Here is a 23,132-nt window from a genome sequence, read left to right on the forward strand (position 1 = left end):
CAAATTGTTTTTAGAATATTTACTATGATATAGAAAAAATTAAATCTAAAATAACTATCTAGAAGGATATTTACTGAAACTTCAAAAAAAGAAAAATTTCTATACAAAAAGAATATATGAAAAATCTTGATATAAATACATAATTCTAGATGTTGATACAGAAAAAATGAATATAATTTTCCTAATAACACAGATATTTAAGTTAATCACATGATACGGATGAATCGAAAGCTTTTAGTCGCTTTCAATTATTAGGTTCACATCCCCTAACACCTCTTGATAGAAAATGTGGTTAATACCTCCTTTAAAGTAAACCTCCCACAATTCACAAAAGAAATCAATGTTTACTGGTACGGTACAATGACCTATGGAGTTGATATATTTGCAATTAATCATCTATCAAGTGTCTGAACCCTGTAACATACCTTTCAAATACTAATATCTTTCTGCAAGATGCTTTAAAAAATAACAAATTTATATGTTACTCATTCAAAGTAACAGAAACGTCAACTTCAAAAAATAAAAATAATAAACATTTGGATCTAAGAAAATATTTATTTTATTCTAATATTATGGCCGTTACTCTCGCATTTTGTAGGGGGAAAGGCTCTGATTATTTCCTGTTTCATATTTTGTAAATCATCATCACATTAAAAAAAAAAATCATGAAATTCGTAGCAGTATCTAATGAAAAAATGATTGACGGCGAAATCGAGCACATCGGATGACGAAAAGGGTCACTAAATGCGTGTTTTCATTTCCAGATTCGATTGTCGTAATAAATAATATCGCATAAAAAATATCGGATTTTAAAAACTATGTGGAAATTAATAGTAACATGTAACATATTAGAATAAACAATAACACATTAGAATGAAAATTTTTGCAGAAATTTTTTTTTATATTTATTATTCTTCATTTTTCATTATTATCAAAAGAGTAGAAAAATCACAAGTATTTTTTCCACTCCAATGCGCGAGAAAGCCTACTTTTGAATATAATTCTGAAGAAAAGATAAAACTTTAGAATATTTCTGCAGAAAAAAATAACTAAAATTTGTTACTACACAAATGCAAATTTTTCTGCAAGAACTCCGGAACGACAATGTTGCCACGATTCTGTGTCTGTATAAATGTTTCACCTCAAAGATTACACAGGGTATCTACTACTTTTTAGATTTTTAAATTCATGACTTTTCATGATTTTCCATCACTAGTTCCAAGAATTTTTCATGACTTAAAGAAGTTACTATTTTCTCCGACAAAAACGTATCACTAAATTTAAAAAAGTATTATAATAACATTTATTAAAATGATAATTATAACCAAAACTGTTATACTCTGTATCTTCATGCTTATAGATTTTAAATTTAAAAACAGAATAAAGAAAGAGTTAAGCAATAAAATAGATGGAAAAAAAATAAAAAAGCAAATTTTTTTGTTGTTGTTTTTTCTGCAGAACTATATTCTAAAGATACTTTTCTTGTTCATCAGAAAGGAAAGAAATACTCCTTATTTGTCTGTTCTCATTTCGAAATAAAAAAAATACACCAATGATTGGCTTGCTTTGGCTTGAAATTTAAATTGATAAAAAAATTTATAAATAGTAAAAATTCTTAAATCACAGAAGTTTAAAAGATAATTCGTTTTAGAACGATGTTCTGTTTTTTCTTTCATTTTTCGAAACAACACCATAATTTGATAAAGACATTTTGATAGACATAATGATAAAGACATTTTATATTCTAATAAAATATGACTGTGAGTAGTGATTTTGTTAGGAATTCAGATATTTGGAACACGATGAAATTGAGGGGGGAGGGGGATTCTATTTAAAAAAATTCGGCGACCAAAGTCCATGACTTTCCATGATTTTTTTTTAAAAAAATAGTAAAAATCATGGCATTTCATGACAAATTTTGTTCAATACCGAAATTCATAACTTTCCATTAATTTTCATGACTTTTCAGGTGTGCGGATACCATGATTATATTCTCTTTTTTGCCCCAGCTGTACATTATTCAAATTTATAAGTAAATGGAAGAAATTGTTCAGTGTGAAGACATCATTTCAGCTTTTTATAGGGGGGTCATCCAGATGAAAAGATAAGCTGCAGTCCAAATGATCTCTCTTTTGTTTGCAGTGAAATATCTTAGCAATATTTTTAATTATGGATGAGGGAAAAATTGATATGCTTTAAAAATGTGGAAAAGTTGCATTTTTTTTCTCTTCGTAATTTAAAGAAGAAAAAAAATTGTTTTTTTCTTCATATTTAGAAAAAAATATTGTCTGGTTTGAAGAGAGAGAAAATAATGTTTCGGTTTGGGGTGATTCCATACTATTTGTAGCCTGGCATGCTTAAAATTTTTTTCCCAATAAATTTAATAAACCGCATATCAAATTTAAGGTCATTAAATGTATTTTATGAACATTAAATTAGTTTTTTTTTAATAATGATGCAAATTCTTTAAATTGCATAAAATGGGAAAAAATTGGGTCGAAAAGTTGCGGAAATGACAGAGAGGGAAAAAAAATTGCAGTTGCAACATTTAATATTTGTAATTAAACATGATATTTTAAGAGATATATTGGATTTGCATAATGAATGACTGTAAAAACGTTATTTTTAATTTCAGTATTTAAATATAGGGTGCTTATAATAGAACAATTTTGCTTTTTAATGATTTTTTAAAAAAGTTTTATTAAAACAAAGTAGTTAAAAGATTTATTTTCTTAAAAATTGGATTTCTTTCGACTATTTGCAGTGTTGCTTTATTATGATTTTTAAAAAATTATAATTTTTTCTATTTAATATTTTTTAAAGAATTTTCAAATTGGTCATGTCTGCAACGTTGCAGACATGACAAGTTGCAAAATACAATTTTGCTTACTTTTATTTAGCATTTAAGCTTGAAATTCATATCACAAACTATAAAACTTATAAAATTTGCTCTGTTGCCACTTATTTTCTTAATGACCAATTACACTGACAAATTACTTTGTTTAAAACATGTCTAAATTCTACATTTATTAAAAAATATATATTTTTTAAACATTTTAACATTTGAATTTATGGCAGCATTTTATTTGTTCTAAATTATGTTAGGAATAATGGCAACAGAACAGTTAATAGAATATTAATTAGAATAGAACATAGTTTAAAATAGAGCATTATTTTCAAAATTATTTAGTTTTTGCACTTGTTTATTTGCAGATGTTTTCTATTAAATTAAATTAAATTTTTTTATTAAATTTTTAAATTAAAGTTTTCAAAGGATTTAATTTTTACTAGTTGATTTATTTGATTATTATATAATTAATTAAAATTTATGAAACTTGAAACAGATTATAGAATTCTAAACTAAGTTGGTAAAACTATGAAATTTCTAATGCCATTAACAAGTACAGAAAGGTCCAGACTGAGAAGACAGAAATTGAAAGCAGAAGCAGAGAAATATGAAATTATAAAGCTAGAAGAAAGCAAGAAAAAGAAGGAATACAGATTTTCTAAAGTTCTTACAGAAGAACAGAAAGAGCACATAAGAACAAAAAATAAAAAAGCACAGAGGAAATGTAGAAAGAAAAAAGCAGAAGCTGAAAAATCAAGCACGAATACATCAGGCTAGGCTAGCAGACAATCTTTAGGAGAAGCGGTAAAGAAAATTAATAATGCTTTACCAAAATCTCCTCAAAAGAAACTTGATGTTTTAAAAATTTGATATCAAAACTGTCCCCATTAAAAAGAAAGCAGATAGTTGAAAATGCCATTAAAAAGAAAAGGCAACAAGTGCATATTTTAAGAACAGATACTGAAACTAATATTCGAAAAACAAGAAGTGATAAACTACCAGCGGAAACTGAAATAAAAGTAAAAATTTTTTTTGTTAGAGATGACATTAGCCGTATGTGTCCAGGAAAAAAAGGAAGTGATATCCATAAAGACACAGACAGAAAGGAAGAGAAATACATCAAAAGCGTTATTTAGTGATGAGCATTGGAGAAGCATATGAGTTATTTTTGAAGGAAAATTCTGATTTAAATATTAGGAAAACTAAATTTTATGAGCTTCGTCCTAAGTGTGTTCTTCCGTCTGGAAAGAAAGACCAAGAAGTCTGTATGTGTATATACCACGAAAACATTTCTATGATTCTTTCAGGAATCCGANAATTAATAATGCTTTACCAAAATCTCCTCAAAAGAAACTTGATGTTTTAACAAATATGATATCAAAACTGTCCCCATTAAAAAGAAAGCAGATAGTTGAAAATGCCATTAAAAAGAAAAGGCAATGACTGCATAGACAGGTCCTGTCAAGATTGCAGTGTCAAAAAATATTTTGATGAAAAAATACCAGAAAAAAATTTAGACAACATCGTCAAGTTTTATCAATGGTAACAAAATGAACAAGGTTTCACAGTTAAAAAAGAAATTGTTACTGATTTAGGTAGCACAAAAGAAGAAATAGGATATCAGCTACAATCATTTGCAAGACACATCTATAATGCTTACAAACAACATTTTGAATTTCGTCATTTCAAAGAAAATCTTTCAGAGAATGAAATCATAATGCATATTGACTTTGCTGAGAACTATACAGTAAAACACGATCGGGAAATCATGAGCGCACACTGGTCGTCAGACCACGTCACAGTGTACACTTGTGTTCCATATTTCAAGGATGGTAGAAATAATTCTTTAAACCATCAGTCCTATGCCGTTATCACTGATGACTATTCACACAATAAAGATAGTGTGCAAGTTTTTAATAAAAAAATTTTATCTCATCTAATGGAACAAAAGAAATGTACAACTAAAAAAGTACATTACTGGTCTGATGGAGCTGCCAGTCAATTCAAAAATCAATTTATATTCGCAAATTTGACCTGTCACAAAGAAGATTTCAACATTGATGCTGACTGGTCATTCTTCGAAACAGCTCATGGGAAAGGTGCCGTTGATGGAATAGGTGGCACCATCAAAAATGTAGTTTGGAGAGCTGTATTGCAAGGTAGAGAAGTTGTCGTTGATGCAAAATCGTTTTTTGAAGTGGCTTGTAAAATTTCAGATGGGAATATAAAAATTATGTATGCAAGCAGAGACACTGTCGATCATGAGGCATCAATGTTGAAAGAACGTTATAGTCTCTGCAAGTCGATCTCAAATACGAGATTATTGCATTTCATCTCACCTATAACACTTAATTCGGTTGAATTTTCTTTAAATTCTCCTTTCTCTAGTCCCCAAATCATGCATCTAGCTGAAATATTTACTAAACTGCCTTCAAATCTTGCTATAGCTTCACAACAACAAGCTTTAACACCAGTTACAGTTTTAGAAGAAGGCCAGTGAATAGCCATATTGTTTGATAACTATTGGTGAACAGGCGAAATAATTTCTACAAGCAAGACAAATATTACACTTAAACACCACTTTAAACCCTTAGCTATAAAAGTTTAAGTATTTGGATAAACTGCAATTTGAAACAATTTCAATCGACTCAGACTTATGCCCTTTGCCATGCGATCCTTCACCTGATCATTCTGCACGGTTTTTTTCATACAATTCAGAACTTGCCTTAAAGATAAATAATATAATAAATAAATTGTAATGTGATTCTTTACACATCGTTTGCCTAAAATCTAAAATAAAAGTAATTTAGAATAAATAATTTTATAATAAAATTTACGTTCAAAAATTTATAATCTTAAAAGAAAAATGATTTAACACTCCTGATTTACTCAATATTTTATTTAACAAAAGCAATATATAATATTCCAATGATATATGACCATATCTAAGAAGTTCTGTCATGTCTGCAACGTCATGTCCGCAACATACATATTGTTTTTAATTTGGTACTTTTTAATTAAATTAATTTTATTTCTTAAAAATTCTTGTGATTTCTTTTATATAAATAGACATTGAAATCTTACCTAAGAAAAAGTTGTCAATTATTTCATAAAATTCAGAGATTTTGGTGAATGTAGAAAAACATTCTAAAAACCATATTTTTCTGCGTCATGTCCGCAACGCTTCAAATTTTTATTTTAAAGCTGTTTAAATTCATTTTTATTTTTAAATATGCATTGGGTAAAGAGATGCCATGTCTCCTGAATTTTATGATACAAAAACCAGTTACCTAGCTCAAGTTTTTATTTAATCATGAGTAATTAAACTTTGTAAATTTCATGTCCGCAACATGCATGACACTGTGAAATCACCCTTTAACGATCATGGGCCCGCATCCGGTTACGGAACTGTCGGGAGGGCTTTGAGGAGAATGTACGTAATGGTTTATGCATAGAAGATACACGGGAAATTAAAATTACGTCCATATTGAAAGGCATCCATTTCGCAAAAGTGTCCATAACATGAGGTTTCACTGTATTTATATATCACACTCAATATATCAAAAAGGTTCAAAATAAGTAGTCCAGAATAAACATAGTTAACCAGTGTATATACTATATATATTTTTAAATATATTGAAATAACATAAGAGACAATAAAATTGAGAGGAAAAAGAAGTCATCACATTGATAATGGATCCTATTTAGATAACAGATGAAATTCTTTCAATTCAAAAAGTGTTGTTGAAAAAATTTGCATGAGGGATATCACAATGAGGTATTAAAAAATATACTACTTATACTTAATAACTTCAATGAATGAAAAACTAATTTTTATATTTTTAAAAAACAACTTTTAATATATATATATAATCTTAAAAACATTATAGAAAATTTCAGCAGCTTGCGAGGTAATTTAAGTATACTTTAATAACCTTACTTTTAATTGTAATATACAGTAAAAAAAAAGTTATAAAAAGTAGAGACTAATGTTACACCTCAAACTATGCACTTTTACAAACTATATATTTAACCACATTGATTGCAAAAGATACAAACGTTGAATTAAACTTGTGAATGGTGTTTTTGACAAATCATATTCGATACATATTTGGAAAATCATTAGGAACACAACAACTTTAATTGCGGTGTACAAGCGTCCTATACTGACTGTAATTCACAATTTCAGTTAAATATTATTCGTAACTAATTAAACCGTCGGTAGTGTCGTCGAGTGATATAAAATTCCCAAAATAAATTTCGAATTAAAATTTACCCGCGTAAATTTCTTCCATATTTTCTACTAAAGAAATTTTAATTTACAAGCCAAATGTGACTTCTAACTTTCTTAAGTTAATTCATTAAAAAAAATTTTATAAATCTGAGAACATTTATAAGAACTGAAAAAGAAAAGTATTTTTCCTGTGAGTTGACAGCTAAATATAAACAAATCATATGATCATTGTGATGCCACGTTCAGCTAGAAACTAGATATTAAAAACGTCGCTGCGCTCGTAGAACGTTGCCTAGTACAATTAAATTGAGAAATCTTATTGGCTGACTTTGGCATCGTTGTCACTTGTAACTTTCGGCGCGCATGCGTATGTTACATTCATTTTGTTGCTTGTTTCGTTGAAAGTTAGATTGAAAGAACGCGTTATATTGGAAACAACTAGTTTAATAATATTGGATGGAGTGCTTCTTCAAGCTAAGGCGTAAAAATCAGTCGGCAGTAGAAAGCCAGAAGTTTTAATCCCTGGCGCAACCTGCGCTCAGCTTTACACGGTCAACCAACCATAAAATTTCTAAAAGCAAAATGATTTCTTAACAATATTTTATTTTATTTTAATATTATAAAAAATGTCAGTTATTGCAAATATCTATTAAATCTTTCCCATACTCCTTTCTTTTTTTGTCTCATCGATTTCAAATTTACAAAGCACCAGTATAGTAAAAAATACAAAAAAATGAGCAATGGGATATAAATAATTGCATAAAAATACGTTATTTTATATTTATTTATAAATAAATATCTTTAGTTTCCTTCTTCATTCAGTTAACTGAATAAAAGGTATTAACAATGATGTAACATTGCAAAGTAGACAAGCACGGTGAATCTCTCTAACTTCATGCATAAATTACATAACTGGATAGGTGAAAAATTTAGTAGGTAGTTTAATTATATATTATATTGGGTGAATTTTCAATTTAAAAATATCGTGATCAAAATATAACCAATCAAGCGGTCATACCTTTCTTATTTACGAAATAGGCGCTCCTTCGCTTGACGCTTCTCGCTTTTAATTAAAATTGAAGCTATAAATATTTTTTTTTGTTATGTGCAAAGAGCATNTATCGAGTTTCATATTCATGTGATTTAAAATCAAATATTACAATACTTATTCATATGATTTTAAAGTCATGCATGTGATTCATATTCATACAATTGTAAAATTAATCATCGGGATTTGTAGTCACATGGTTTTAAGGTTTAAAAATCACACTTTTTTGTTTGTCAAATGTTTGAATATCATAGTTTCTACATATTATATATAAACTAAAGTAAACTCAGTGGCATGACAGCCCGTAGTGGGTAAAGGCCTACTGTGCTCATCTCAGCTTTTTTGACTTTGGGCTCTGGGGTGCAGGAGCAGATGTTCAGGTTAGGTGGTCAGCCAAACTCGGAACCCCCAGTGTTTAGTTCCCAAGCATGCTTGGTACTCGTATATATGTATAGCATAATATATATATACAAAAAACACGAAGAAAATTAAGAAAAACAATAGGTTTTATTTATTGCGCATAAGCTGAGACGCAAAAAGTAGAGGAAGTAAGGGAAAAATTACAGGACCATGAAAGAAGGAAAAAAATAATAATAATAAAAATTAAAAAGAACCGGAAGGGGAAAAAAATAACATAATCCGAAAAAAAGGACAAAAATTTTAAAAAAAATCCATTTCGGGCAAATTCGTGGCTAAAATTATGTGTAAAACAAGCAATTCATGTTTCTTTCTCTTTTCGATTTACATATTTTTTTCTTAAATAAATATTTATTCTCTAAAATTATTAATTGTCAACTTCTTTAAATTATTCAGTATAGTATTGCCTTGCGCACATCCATTTCGGGCCCATTCTTGGTAACGAACAAATCAAACGCACTTCAGTAATGCAGTAAGAACGCACTTTAATAGAAAAATCCTCTAGTTACGCTTTTCATCTTAATTTGCGCTTTTTTTTTCACTTTTTGCAATCTGGCAATCTCGTTACGAAAATATTTTAAATCATTTCTGAAAAATTTCCCGTTCATGTAAGTTCATTTGAATTCACTGCTCGCTTTTTTGATTTCATTTCATGTTTCATTCTGTTTATTCTTTATATTTTATTTTCCGTTTTTACTTGATATTTTTACTTATTGTGTTCTATTTTACTTGTTTTAATTTTTTTGTGAAATATTTTGAGTGCTCCTCACACCATTGTATTGATATATTTTGTTATGGCTATATTGTTGTTGTTGTTGTAGTTAATTTACGTCGCACTAGAGCTGACACAATGGGCTATTGGCGACGGTCTGGGAAACATCCCTGAGGATGATCCGAAGGCATGCCATCACAATTTTGGTCCTCTGCAGAGAGGATGGCACCCCCGCTTCGGTAGCCCGACGACCTGCACGCGAAGTCGAGCACTTTACGGTAGAACAGTTTAACGAGGACCAATACCGCACACCCTCGGTCCCTACGCAGACTGATCCAAGTGGTCACCCACCCGCACACTGACCGCAGCCAGTGATGCTTGACTTCGGTGATCTGCTGGGAACCGTGTCTTAACGATCAGTCCACTGCGGGACATGGCTATATTGATACAATATTAGAAAGCACTCTTTTTTGAGGATATAATCGTGTGAGCTAATGAAAAGATTACATCTTTTATTTTTTGGAATTATTATTTTTTTCTCCTTCCTTCATTGTTCCGTAATTTTCCCCTTGTTTTTTGTATTTATATATATATATATAATAATAATAATAATAATAATAATAATGTATTGAACACCGTTAAAATAAGGAAATTCGAAGTCAATATTCAGTATTACTACATGGCCCTAAACTTCACCTTAATATTGACCCATAACATTCAAATTGCACCATGTACTATTATATGACCGGCTACTAGTGTACCCTAAAGCAAGAAATATTTATAGGTCAAATAGGGGGCTCACAATGTGGCTCTATAGGTTACTATGTATGTAATGACGATAAAATGAAGAAGTTAATATTCTGTATTACAACATGGCCCTATATCTCCCCGACCCGCAAATATTCAAACTGGATCACATTTAGATATTAACCATGTCATTCATATTCTTTAGTTCACTTTCTTGTGGAGAGTTCCTAATAAATTCATGCTTTGTTTAAAACATGGAAGTCAAAGACGTCATAATATCTGAAAATCGCGGAATAAATCTTGCTAAATTATTCGCCATTCCAAGCAGCTGTTTCAGTTCAGTTTTGTTTGTTTTGAAACTTGGTATGGCTTTTATTTCTGGATGTATTCCTGATTCATCATGACCAAGAAACGTTAACAAAGAAACAACATTTTTGTTTATTAAGAGACGGATTAAAGTAAACGTTCATCATGCTGTTTTTTTATTTGAACTCTAGACGAGTAAATCATCCATGTGACCAGGAAGATCTTCTAAATCTTGAGACATCCTACGTTGAAAATGTTCTGATTCGTAAATAATGAAATCTGCCAAAGGGTGTGATGAATGTTGTGAGATAGACTCTTCATCAAGAGGCCAAAAATCAGAATTTGCGTCTAATTTTGAAAAGATATTCGCTCCAGCCAAAAGTGTTGTTGGCAGTGGATATACCATTATCTTCCGAGGATTGTCAAGTCAGTACATATTCACACACTTCCATCTTCTTTTCGTACTACCATCGCAAGAGAACATTAATCAGTAGGTTTTTTCTACCTTCTGAATAACATTTAATTCTTGCATTCTCTGTATTTCCAGTTTAGTTTTCTCTAGAAGTGGTATCGGAATTCGATATTTGCAAGTTATGGCACATGGTTTATCATCACTATTAAGTTCAACTTGGTAACTTCCTTTCGGTAAGTCTAGTCTTTGAAATAACGAAGGAAAAATCATGAAAAGGATTAAAACTGGTAATTTTGAACACAAACTGAGATTAGATATTGAGGCCAAGGAATTTTAAGGCAGGTTTTCCTAATAAACACGTTTGGACTCCGTCAATAACGTAAACAGTTAATACAAAGTTACACTTAACATAGCTGATGCCACAGATACCGCTCAGCTAGGGCAGGGAGTCTCCAAAACGGGCGTTTTGTTCCATAGTGTGGCATGAATGTCCAATAGCGCATTGTGCAGCTCTAGTGAGATGCAGATAAAGTACCTATCTGTCGTTATCGTCTGCATCATGATCCAATATAAGAGTGATGTCAGTTCTTTGATTAAACGCTTGCTTATTCTTAAGTAATTTCGGAGCATCTTAAGTCTTCGTTTATAACGCCTTGGGTGGAAATTCAATTCCCAGTGCTGGGTGTCTGATTCCGATTGCGTTTTTATTCGTTCGGAAACCACTCTGATGTGATGACTTCCCCTCCTTGCAGTTTTAGTGCAGATACAGTTTGGGAGAGTGCTCGGGTGGCCGGTTGATTATTACCAAAATCTACCCTCTGGTATAAGTTGTGTCAGTGTAAGGTGTACATGCAACAACATTGTTTTCGGATCAACATGAAGGAGAATGACGCTAATTATTCATTAGTGTACTTCTAAGGTAGGTAGGTACTTTATTTATGTCGCACTTGAGTTGCACGATGGGCTTCTGGCGACGGTCTTGGAAGCATCCTAGAATAGATCAGAAGACATGTCATCTCAATTTTGATCCTTTGCGGAGAGGATGGCTCCCCTGTTTTGGTAGCCAGAAGAATTGCGCACGAAGTTGAGCACTTTACGAGTAATGAGGACCAATGCATCGATTGCTACGCGGGCTGATCAAAGTGATCACCCACCCGCACACTGACTGCAGCTAGTGATGTTTGACTTCGGTGTTCTACTGGGAACCAAGTCTTTACGTGGGACAGTGTAGTTCTGAAGAAACGATAACACTAGTGACAAAACCAAGAAATTCGCTTCCCTTTGGCCACTGAGACAAATTTTTTTAAAACTTAACTCATTTTTTATGGGTCCTCTTTAGACTGTTCTACCGTAAAGTGTTCGACTTCGCTTGCAGGTCGTCGAGGTACTGAAGCGGGGGCTGCCATCCCCTCTACAGAGGATCAAAATTGCGATGACATGTCTTCGGGTCATCCTCAGGGATGTTTCCTATACCGTCAGCAACAGCGCATTGCCGACCAATCTGTCGCTCTAGTGAGACGTAAATAAAGTGCCTACCTAGTCCATTGTGCAGCTCTCGTGCGACGTTACCGACGTTCGTGCGAAATACCTACCTACCTACAGTTTGTCTAAAGTAAGAACTCCCATAACTATTCGTCTGGACCAGTGGCGGTGACTATGGTAACCAGGTATAACTATTTCAAGTAGGGGCTTGTCGTCAGCGAAAAACCTGGAATCTTTTTGTTGTTGTTGTTGTTGTTAATTTACGTCGCACTAAAGCTGCACAATGGGCTATTGGCGACGGTCTGGGAAACATCCCGGAGGATGATCCGAAGACATGCCATCACAATTTTGATCCTCCGCGGAGGGGATGGCACCCCCGCTTCGGTAGCCCGACGACCTGCGCGCGAAGTCGAGCACTTTACGGTAGCACAGTTTAACGAGGACCAATACCGCACACCCTCGGTCCCTACGCAGACTGATCCAAGTGGTCACCCACCCGCACACTGACCATAGCCAGTGATGCTTGACTTCGGTGATCTGCTGGGAACCGCGTCTTAACGATCAGTCCACTGCGGGACTTGGAATCTTTTTCGTCGGTCTATTGTGTTAGCCCTTGAAGGAAGAGAAGCTACCCTGCCGGAAATGCGCTATACTTGTTTCCACTGCAGCGGAGGGTCTTAAACTTTGCGAAGGGCGGAATTCTTACCGTTTAGAGAAACTATACCTTGTTTCTTTATGGATTTCTGAATGTAAACTATAACAAGCTTGCTAATAGAGGGAGAAATTTTGAAAACTTCCGGTGTGTCTCTCCATTTATGTTAAGTTTCCGTTGCCATCATCTTTAGTTCAATTTTTTGGGTCGCCCTCCTTCAAGTATTTTTAAACTTATTTAAAATCAATTGAAAATAGTAACCCCGAAGTCTTACCACGAAGTTTAACTTTTAGCGCCATCTGTGCTTAGCTTAACACGATCAATCATCCATTGAGTCGTTTTGGCTCAGGGGATAGAGCGTTCACCTTCCAATGAGGTGAACCAGGTTCGAATTCCGGCGAGTAGTTGGTCGATACGAATTCCGCATCCGGCTTGTACCGACCACAGTGCTGTCGGATCATGGGTTCGAGTCCCCTTGCCGTCAGACTAACCGTGGGAGGTTCTCGTATATTTCCTATCCACGTAACACGAATGCTGGTTAGTTCCATCAAAAAGTCCTAAATTTCTCTCAATACTTAATCCAAGAGTTCCTTTGTCTTCTGTCCGCCTGCCTTACGGAAAAATCGATGTATAAATTAGGTATTTTTAAAGGGAACGGTATGATTCAGGTATGTATGAATTCAGGTATGAAGTATGATTCAGGAACAGGTATGATTCAATAACAGGTACGAAATATCTGTTCCATAAAATATTAGCCATCTCCAATATTATTGTTGTACACAGATATGTCTTGTTTTGTGTTTACAGCTGTCTTACTCTTGTTTTCTATCACCCTAATTAACGGAAATTTCCCGGTGCCTGCTGTCTATCCTGAGTTTTGTAATTCCACGGAATATTTTGATTCAATTTGCATTCGGTGCAAAAAATGTGGGAAAGATGATAGTCAAGTATCTTTACAAACAAGAGCGCGTGAGGGTAAATTATTAAAAAAAGTCATTTTAGTTGTGTTTATTTGGTACTTACGTATTATTCGCTAACCATAATCGCCAAATCTGAAAATAAATTTATAAATGGTTAAAATTTAAAAATCTCTCTCTCTTTTTTTTTATTATTTGCAATTAGTTATATTTGTCAATTTTTTTATAATCAATTACTATAGGGGAGAGTGGCTCACTTTGAGACACTTTTTTATTTTCATTTTTTTTATTTTGATCAATTATTGTCAAAATTTTACCTGGTGCATTCTTGTAACATTTGAAAACATTTTTAACTAGGTTTTGAATTTGTAGAAAAAATTTTGAAAAATGTTTAGTTACCTTGTTATTTGTCCCAAGGTGTACCTTCTAGTGGGGCACCTTGGCATAATTAAAAAGATGTGAAAAGTTAAGTAGAAATTTTCTAAAAATGGTGTAACTAAATAAATTTAAATTTTTTAATCTTGTTAATAAAGTTTTATTTTGTTAGTTTCAACTTCAGTCACCTGCAAGCCATTTTAAGAAACAGTTCTTTGTTTTATTAAAAAAAAAGCTTATTTCGCACCACAACAAATACAGTAACAAATATAAAGTAAAGTTAAATCTTACAAAACAAACTAGAAAAAGTGCCAGGGTATATGAAAACTCAAATTCCAAAACTAATCTCAAAAAAATCAACTCTCTTGTTCCCCCAAAAAGTCATCTGCTTTTATTTTTTAAATTTATCTCTTTATCTGTGTATTTTATTTTGTTTATGCTTTTGCCAGCCCATTATTTTTAAATATTTTTACTTTTATTCATGCTTTTGATAGCCAATTATTATTTTAATATTTTTAGACTTTATAACTTTTCTTCCCTTGGAAGAACTTTTCCATAGAAAACAAGGGAAAAGTTATTTATGATTTTATTTGTGTACTTCTTTAAACTTCAGGTTAAAAGCAATGCATTATGTTATAATCAGAACATTTCACTTTTAAAATTAAATTTTCTAATTGCCAAATTAAATGCAAAATCCAATTTTTACATTAGAAAAATAACTTTAAAGCTTAAAATTACTAAATTATTCTTTGACTTTTGCAGTAAACATTAGTAGACACGGCCGGATTATCCTATAGGCACACTAGGCACGTGCCTAGGGCCTACGAAATTCAGGGGCCTACGAAAAACTTGGGAGAAAAAANTAAATTATTCTTTGACTTTTGCAGTAAACATTAGTAGACAATTTAGATATTAAAAAATAAACACCATAATTTAACTTCACATAAAATAAATACAAAGAAATATAACTATTTATATTTATACAACAATATTTAAAGACTGAAGCTAACCAGATTTTTTTTCAAAGTACTTATTTTTCTCTTGGCATCACTAGTTTTAAATCCAAACAATATAATTAACTTTTTTAAACTTCATATAATTAGATTCCAACTCAGTCTTATTAATATTTATGTACATAACTAAAACAAATAACATATTTAAGAACACTAGCACTTTTCTCTACAAACACTTATGTTTCATTTTTAAGTATAATCATTTTAAACAATTTTTAAAATTAAACTTGAATGGTTCAATTTCAAAAACTTCAATATATTTTTCTTTTATATTTCCATCTTAATTAAAGCTTTAATTCAAACTTTAATAGCAACTAATTTCTTTACGAGTTAATTTTTTAGAAAAGTAAATCATACGTATGAATAAGGAAATTAGACTTATCTGAACATAACATCCCAACATAATTATTTATAATTATATAAACTATCTTTAAAACAAGCAATAGAACTACAGAAATAACAACAAAAAAATCTTATTATTTAAATAAAAATTACTTGAAGTGAAATAGTTTATAAAACCTTTCTTGAATAATATTTAAACTGTTTTAGTTTTATAGTTTAATAACAAAAACCTATGCCTTAATTATCGTTTTACTTTACTACTATCGTTTGGCGATTTAAAGAGTATACTTTCATCATTATTTTTACTTTTACTCTTAAAACGTTAGCCAAATTTGGGGTAATTGACGAATTTTGTAGTGCCATGACTTCTGTAGTTCTATGGATGTTAATATTCTTTTACCAGTTTTTTTAATTTTTTATCACCACAATTCTTTTCCTAAACTTCCAGTTCCACTGATTAATTTTTTGGCAAATTTTACCATCAATTTTAAACATCTCATTCACTAATTTTTTCTTTAGTAGGAAATCCATAATAACAATAATATTCTTTCAAAAACTTAATAAAACATTTCTGGAACGGATCCCACCACTGCCACCAATTAAATATATAGCTGTAATGTATCAAGCCATATTAAGAAACAGTTCTTTGTTTTATGAAAAAAAAATTTATTTCACACCACAACAAATATAACCTATTATTCTCAACATTAAAAAAAAATAGTTTCAGTCACTTCATTATTGTGGAATTCCTTATACATTTAGAAGGCATAAAAATGAATGTTATTCTTCTAACCATTTCTTTTATTAATACCTTTCATAATCAAGATAGTTTTTTTCAGCACACACTATATCTTGTATTTAGTTAAATGAATACTAGAATTGAATATTAAAGAATATTGCTATCACTTTTATACAAATCTTATTTAAAATTTCCAAAAGTTTCTTTTTTGGAACTGTGCATTGTAGTAGAAATTTTTCTTTTGATTACATTTCTGGTTTAAAAGTCATTTCAACCTGTGAGATTTGCAAGTTTATTATTTTTTTTCCAGGCTACTGCACGTGCAGATCTCAGTTTTATGTGAAAAATAAAAGGAATTCAGTCGATTTAAATTGTTCTTCGTGTCCACCTCAAACTGTAAGTACATTGTAAAGTAATAAAATGCTATTATTAAAATATAATATTATCCATGCATAAATATTAAATAGGGTGTTTTGGTTGATCCATTGACCAAGCTGTAAACAAAAAAGAAACTTCTTCATTTGTTCAATTGAGAACTCCACCCACTGCTTGCAGCACTCATAAGAGTTGAACAATCAAAAATGGGCTGTAAGTGGATCTTTATTTCTGGCAACACTTACTTCATATGCCATTAACGTGTGGAGAGTCATATACCAGTTTCTCTCTTGATTTTCAAAGAGATTAAAAACTGTTTGGAATTGAAAACTACATTGAATATAGTTTTTAAAAAAAGCGTCGTGGAATTTTAAAAAGTATTTGTAGCAATTAAAAAGAAAAATATTAAGAAAAGGGAAAGTATCCTAGTATACGACTGAGTAGGGGAAGAGAGGGGAGGGTCGAGGCGTCGAACCGGTCGCCTCTAAGCTTACTGCCACATTCCAGTTACAAAAGAAGATGTGCAAGTAGATTCGCAGTCACTATGAAAAATCACGCTCCTCGCTAGATGTAACTGAATTTAACTAGCATTAAATCTGAAATAGAAATATATTTACTATTAGTCTATTTTTTTAAAAGGTTTTTAGACATTTTGTTGCAGTTTTTAATTAATATGTTTAAAGTATAGTTGTCTAAGTGTTCAATGAGGGCAAAAAACAATATTACATAAAGCATGTAATCCAATTAATATTAAAATAACACACCTTAGTCAGCACATTTAAAGATAGTGTGGGGTTAAGGGGGAGGAGCTATCGACAATGCCAACCTTCATCTATCAAAAGGTACCTCTTGATTGAATCAAGTTAGCATGTTTTATATACCAGTGAATTGATGTTTAATAATCATAGTGGTAGTTACGCCATAATACTCCCCCACCAGAATTTTATCGGCGATAGAATTTGATGAACAGATACCACTAGTTGCTGTACTAGTGCAAGACTGGGAGAGCTGGATTTAAGGTCAGTAGTGAGAGGTGTATTAACGTCACAGTCATAGTCGCTCCTGGGTTGCCATTAGCAGTCGAGTGTATGCAGACTGACATTTTGTATGATCGATACGAGACTGAGTAGCAACAGCGTGAGGAGGTGGATAGTGCCGCTGTCACAAGTAGCAAGTCAACTGTTCAATGTGGACCATCCATCAAAGTAGGCATTACCAGATAAAAGTGGATGTTACCGACAAGATAGACGTAATCATATCACATCCGTAAGTCACCAATGTGGGGGGAGGAGCTATCGACAATGCCAACCTTCATCTATCAAAAGGTACCTCTTGATTGAATCAAGTCAGCATGTCTTATATACCAGTGTATTGATGTTTAATAATCGTAGTGGTAGTTACGCCACAGTAGTATATATATGTGTTTCTGTTCTGCTTTTGTATATAAAAAAAAGTTTCATAGAAAAATCCCCTCAAAATATCTGAATTCAATGAAAATATATGTTAGTTATTATTAGTTCAAATAATTTAAATTAGTTCTGCAGATATTAGTTTTTTTCATTGTTTTTTATATTTCAAAAATGCTTCAAAAAAATCAAAATATGCAGTTTTAATAGCCGAGTTCCAGGGATGGTAAATGGATGTGGAAATCCTTGAAGCAGAGGTATGTAAATGCATACCTGCCAAGTCTCCTGTTTTTTAAATTTTTTTTTATCAAGATTATGTACGATGTATAGCCTAAAAAAGTCTCCCTTCCTAAAAGAGCTATTAAAATCTCCCTTTATTTTATTTCTCCAATGTTGGCAGGTATGTAGATGCCCTTGAAAAGTTCAACAGTTACAGGTTTCAGTGACATCAGTTATTCCTTTTTTGCGTTGGCAACAAAGAGTTGAAATATCAAGTATGTGAGCTGTTGTAAGCATGAAAGTGTAATTGCACATACAGTGCACTCCCGATTATCCGGGTTAATCACCGGGACGGGTTGCACGGACAATCGAAAAACACAGATAATCCGAAAACTCCTTCTTATTAAAGAAAAAATGAACATCAGTACAAAAAATATAAAAATTACTTACATTTGCATGCTGTATAACATCAAATTAGGAATTTAACATTTACTGCTTAAAAAAATGTGTAATGCATCTTTGCTTCTGCTGTTTGTTCATCTCTTGCCGTATATTCACACATATTTTATGTACCATAGTAATGTCACCGTAATCAAATCCTTGTTCTCCCATATAATCAATCTAATAAAGTTTCCACAGATTGTAGAGCAGCAGAATCAGGAATTGTATTTCCCTCATTTATTACATCTTCTGCATCAACACTATTTGATTTAACAACACAGTTAGTAACAATTTCCTCATCTGTTAAATAAAGGAAGTCAAGCTCACATACATCACTTTGAAACGAATTTTCTTCATCAAGAAACCTTTGATTTCTTTTCCTTGTTCAAAAATACTGTTATCATATTCTTCAATATCCGAGGAAGATTGTTCATCAAGCGATCTTTCTCCACGATTGTGATAACGTAGACTTTGACCATGATATTCCATATACTGCATCCAATAATGAATATTGATTTCAAAAAGTGTTATAACTTCATTGCAGGGATTATTATCAATAAAAACATTAGATTCATATTCTGTTAATATTCTTTATGCCAGTGTTTCCCAAAGTGTGGTACGCGTACCCCCAGGGGTACAGGAACAGTTTAGCAGGGGTACGCGTTCTTATGCGAAATATCTTGCAACAAATGAAAATTTTATTTAAAAACAAAGCTGGCCATGAAAATTTGTGATTACATGTTTTCCTATTCGCTATTTTCGCTGAGTTAACAGTTAACAATGAGTGGCATCAACAGCTAGTTGTGATTTTTACCTTTTGTGCAACTTTTTTTATAGTAAAAAAATACGTAAATTTTTTTTAGTGTACACAGTGTTGCGAAAAATTTAGAAAGGGGTACACTAAAGTCATAAGTTTGCGAAACACTGCTTTATGCAATACATTGCGGATTTTTTTTTAAAAATTTTGCCTTGTTTTTATATTGGCATTTTACTTGTTTAAGTTTGTAAAAATAACTGATATAAAATAAATTATGGATTTTTGGATTTCTATTATTGTAAATACAGGTTTCAAAAGAATTTTTTTAGTCAACTTTCTGTTTCTTAATTTTCTGTTAATTTAATAATTATTTGTTAAAGTTGTTTAATATTTGACCTTAAGTACTACTCTCGTTATGTGCTTTTTTAAAACGTGAATGCTATGCATGCCAATGTATAAACGTCCTCATTTTTTTTTAGAATTTTGACAGTTATTGATGAGACAGTTTTGTTAATGGACAATAACTGTCAAATGATTCCACAAATATTTATTGTTTTTGTGTTTATTGAAAACTTTGATATTTTTTTCAAAATTTCGTTGAATAAATGAGGAAATAAATTAGTGGGCTATAATAACATAACAGTGAGTTTGAAAAATAAAACCTTGGGTTGTTGTTGATTTAATTTTTTTTTTACCATATATATATATANTTTTTATAATAATATAATTTATTAATAATTTTACAAATTTATATGCACATAAATATTTGTTAAAATATATTAGAAATTGTTTTGTTGTAAAATAATTTTAACACCTATTATTTAAATAGTTGCTTAATTTAAAATGTCAGTTTGGTTAGTTTGTCTATTTACTCCTAATCTGTATTGTAGTTGAATATCAATGTTATTTAATTTGTTTTGTTTTACTAATGCATTAATTTACATCAGTTTATAATTTGAAAATCTGTTTTATAATTTCTTTATTTTTATAAAAACATTTCTTAATTCAAAACACTGATTACTTAACTTTTCTTTTTACATTTTTGCTTTGTTATTTCTTTGCTCTCCTCACGCTTTTATTATTTTATCTAGGTTCCAGCTAAGAATAAAAATAGATGTTTAAAATGCATGGAAAGTAATCCTTTTAATGAAACGACTGGACATTGTGAGCCTTGCATGAATGGCACTTTTGGTAATATTTCAAAGAGTTTTTTCTAAATTATAAATAATAAGATTATAATGTAGTTGTTTTTTTTTCTTAATAACATTTCAAACGAGTCTCTGAAAATTAAAAAGAAACTATTGAAAGTCTAATTTAAAGTTGTAAAGTTGTAAATTTTAGAAAGGTGTAAAAAATTTAATAACTAAAATTTTAAATAAATTAAATAAAAATATTTAGATTTTTTCTGTCCATTAATTATTATTTATTTTAAATTTTTCCATCACACGACACTCTCTCCTTATTTCATAACCGGCATTGAAATGTGGACCTGTATTTGGGCTTACAGGAGGCGATCCGTTGCCTTGTAATTCTGACCCTAATCCAGAAGACAAAGCAAAGTCTTGGATCAAGCATTGGGGTAAACTAACCTTTGTAGAGAACTTTTTTATGGAACTAACCTGCATTTACATTACATGGTGAGATAAACTGCCACACCCGACAGCAAGGGAATCCTAGTCCATCTACCAATAAAACTATTTTATATCAGCATTCTGGGCAGTCATTTTGACCAGCCATTGCTGGGATTCGAATTTAAGGTCACCTCATTAAGAGGCAAGTACTCTATCCACTCTATTTGCTATAAGCATGATATCGAACATCTATTTGCATGATATCGAACCGAAAAATCTCTCGGTCATTTTATAATGGCTAATATAATCAAGAAAAATGTTCTTTGTCAGAAACTAGTTATTTTGTCAAGATTATGTAAAGTCTTTGAAATTTATTTTGCATTTTGTTAACGTATATAGTGCTTAAAAGTAATTTTTGAGTGCTCAAAAAGTACTTAAAAGGTGCTTATTTTTTGTTGAAAGATTTGGTTACGCACCCTGAATAAGTATAAGGTGAGAAAAAAAAGCCCATTAGCCTTCTAGTGGCTTGCTGGTATTAAAAATCTTTTATCTGTTCATCTGAATGATAATTATGCATTTAACAATTAATAAACCATTTCTTCTGAAATAGTTGCTCTTGTCTTCATCATTTGTCAATAAATAAAGTTTGAACCCTTAGATTTATAATGCTAAGTGAATGTTTCCAGTATATAATATTTGTTAGTTTAAGAAAAGTTTTTTATGTTATTATGACATAGTGATTTTTACTACGCTAAGGTGTTGCAAGAAAGTCTTAAACCAGTATTCAGAGCGACTATTATATTTTATTGTTTTTAAGTACTAAAGAGAAAAGTTTTATTTTAAAGGTATTTTTTTCCTCAGTTTTCGGTCAATAATATGTAACAAAATTCTGTTAACGTCATGTTAACTATGGAGTGTTTAAGTACTGAGTATTATTGACAGTTACAATTATTGACAATTGTAATTTTAATTGACTTAAGCAATTGTGAGTTCTCCATGACTAAAAGCATGATTGTTTTTTTTTCTGATGAAAAACCAGCTTTTCTCCCAGTTATTCAATGAGAAAATGTGTGTTTTGAGAAAAAATTTCTGTGTAAATTTACCCAAATATATAAACAGCCTGCTCAATAAGTAATAATGATTAATAAAATGCAACAAACATCTTTTTTTAATCAAATGTATCATATTTTGACAAGAAAGCTAAAATTTTAATCTTAGATTAATTTAAATAAGGTGCTGATAGTGATTGCTTCATAAGAGGAAGAAAATGTTTTGAGAGCTCAAAACTCACCAGGCATGAAAAACTGGAGAGTCTTGATAAGAGATTTATGACTGATTTTTCCACCTTTTATGAAGCAAATAATCAAATATCTAAAATTATGTATCAAAATTTATTTAGGATCAATTATTACTACTGACAACAGAATGACTCCTGAAATAACTCTATCAGGCAAATAGGGCTGTCTTCGGGCTGAAAAGATTTATTAAATGTAGGTTTCTTTCTAGAGCAACAAAATTCTCAATCTACAAAACTCTTGTCAGGCCAGTCTTGGCATATACTTCTGAAGCTTGGACAATGACAAAACTGAAGGAAAATTGTATCACAATATTTGAAAGAAAGATTTTGCGGAGTATACTTGGAGTTGTAAACGAAAACAATAACTGGAGGAGGACATATAACTTTGAACTGTACAAGATTTATAAACAACCCGATATTATTGAATACGTACAAATAAATAGAATGAATTGGATGGACCAAGTGATAAGAATGAGTGATGAGAATACAATAAAAAAGATATTGCTTTTTAAACCCGCTGGAACAAGAAAGCGGGAAAGGCTGCAGTTGAGGTGGGCTGACTCGGTGAAGTCTGATTTTCTTGCAGTTAATGAAAAGAATTAGAGATCAAAGATAAATCGAAAGTCATCTTGCAGAAATTGTCAGAGGAAGGCATTGACCCACATTGGGCTGTCTGGCCAACAATGATGAAGTATCAAAATAGTTGACATAAATTAGAAAAATACTAACACCAAATACTTATCTTTTCTATTTTGTGTATATATAATGGCATACATATCTGGAAGGACTAAAAAATAATTGTCAGTGCTCTCTGTCAATCGA

At 31.2% G+C, this 23,132-nt stretch overlaps 2 protein-coding genes across 7 annotated transcripts in view; one reads left to right on the forward strand and one right to left on the reverse strand.

Annotated features, from left to right (window-relative positions):
• LOC107445529 (cysteine protease ATG4B) overlaps window positions 1-7,331 on the reverse strand; it is a gene marked incomplete at its 3' end in the record, with an annotated part of 47,105 nt that extends 39,774 nt beyond the window's left edge. The window contains 1 exon segment of one of the 2 annotated variants that reach the window (XM_071180448.1): window positions 7,125-7,331. In XM_071180448.1, coding sequence (XP_071036549.1) covers window positions 7,125-7,143 — 19 coding nt within the window. 2 annotated transcript variants of the gene reach the window in all.
• A 5,845-nt stretch (window positions 7,332-13,176) lies between these two features.
• The window catches only part of LOC107445535 (meckelin), a 74,916-nt gene continuing 64,960 nt past the window's right edge, over window positions 13,177-23,132 (forward strand). Inside the window, exons 1-3 of one of the 5 annotated variants that reach the window (XM_043050132.2) lie at window positions 13,177-13,526; window positions 16,555-16,640; window positions 20,534-20,633. In XM_043050132.2, coding sequence (XP_042906066.1) covers window positions 20,570-20,633 — 64 coding nt within the window. In that variant the 5' untranslated portion in view covers window positions 13,177-13,526; window positions 16,555-16,640; window positions 20,534-20,569. Of the gene's footprint in view, window positions 13,527-13,590; window positions 13,834-13,868; window positions 13,932-16,554; window positions 16,641-20,533; window positions 20,634-23,132 lie in introns of those variants that run through there. The other 4 variants (XM_043050129.2, XR_011636682.1, XM_043050130.2 and 1 more) reach the window with 4 other exon arrangements.

This window comes from Parasteatoda tepidariorum, chromosome 4 (genome assembly GCF_043381705.1).
Source record: "Parasteatoda tepidariorum isolate YZ-2023 chromosome 4, CAS_Ptep_4.0, whole genome shotgun sequence".
Classification (NCBI taxonomy): Eukaryota; Metazoa; Arthropoda; class Arachnida; order Araneae; family Theridiidae; genus Parasteatoda; species Parasteatoda tepidariorum.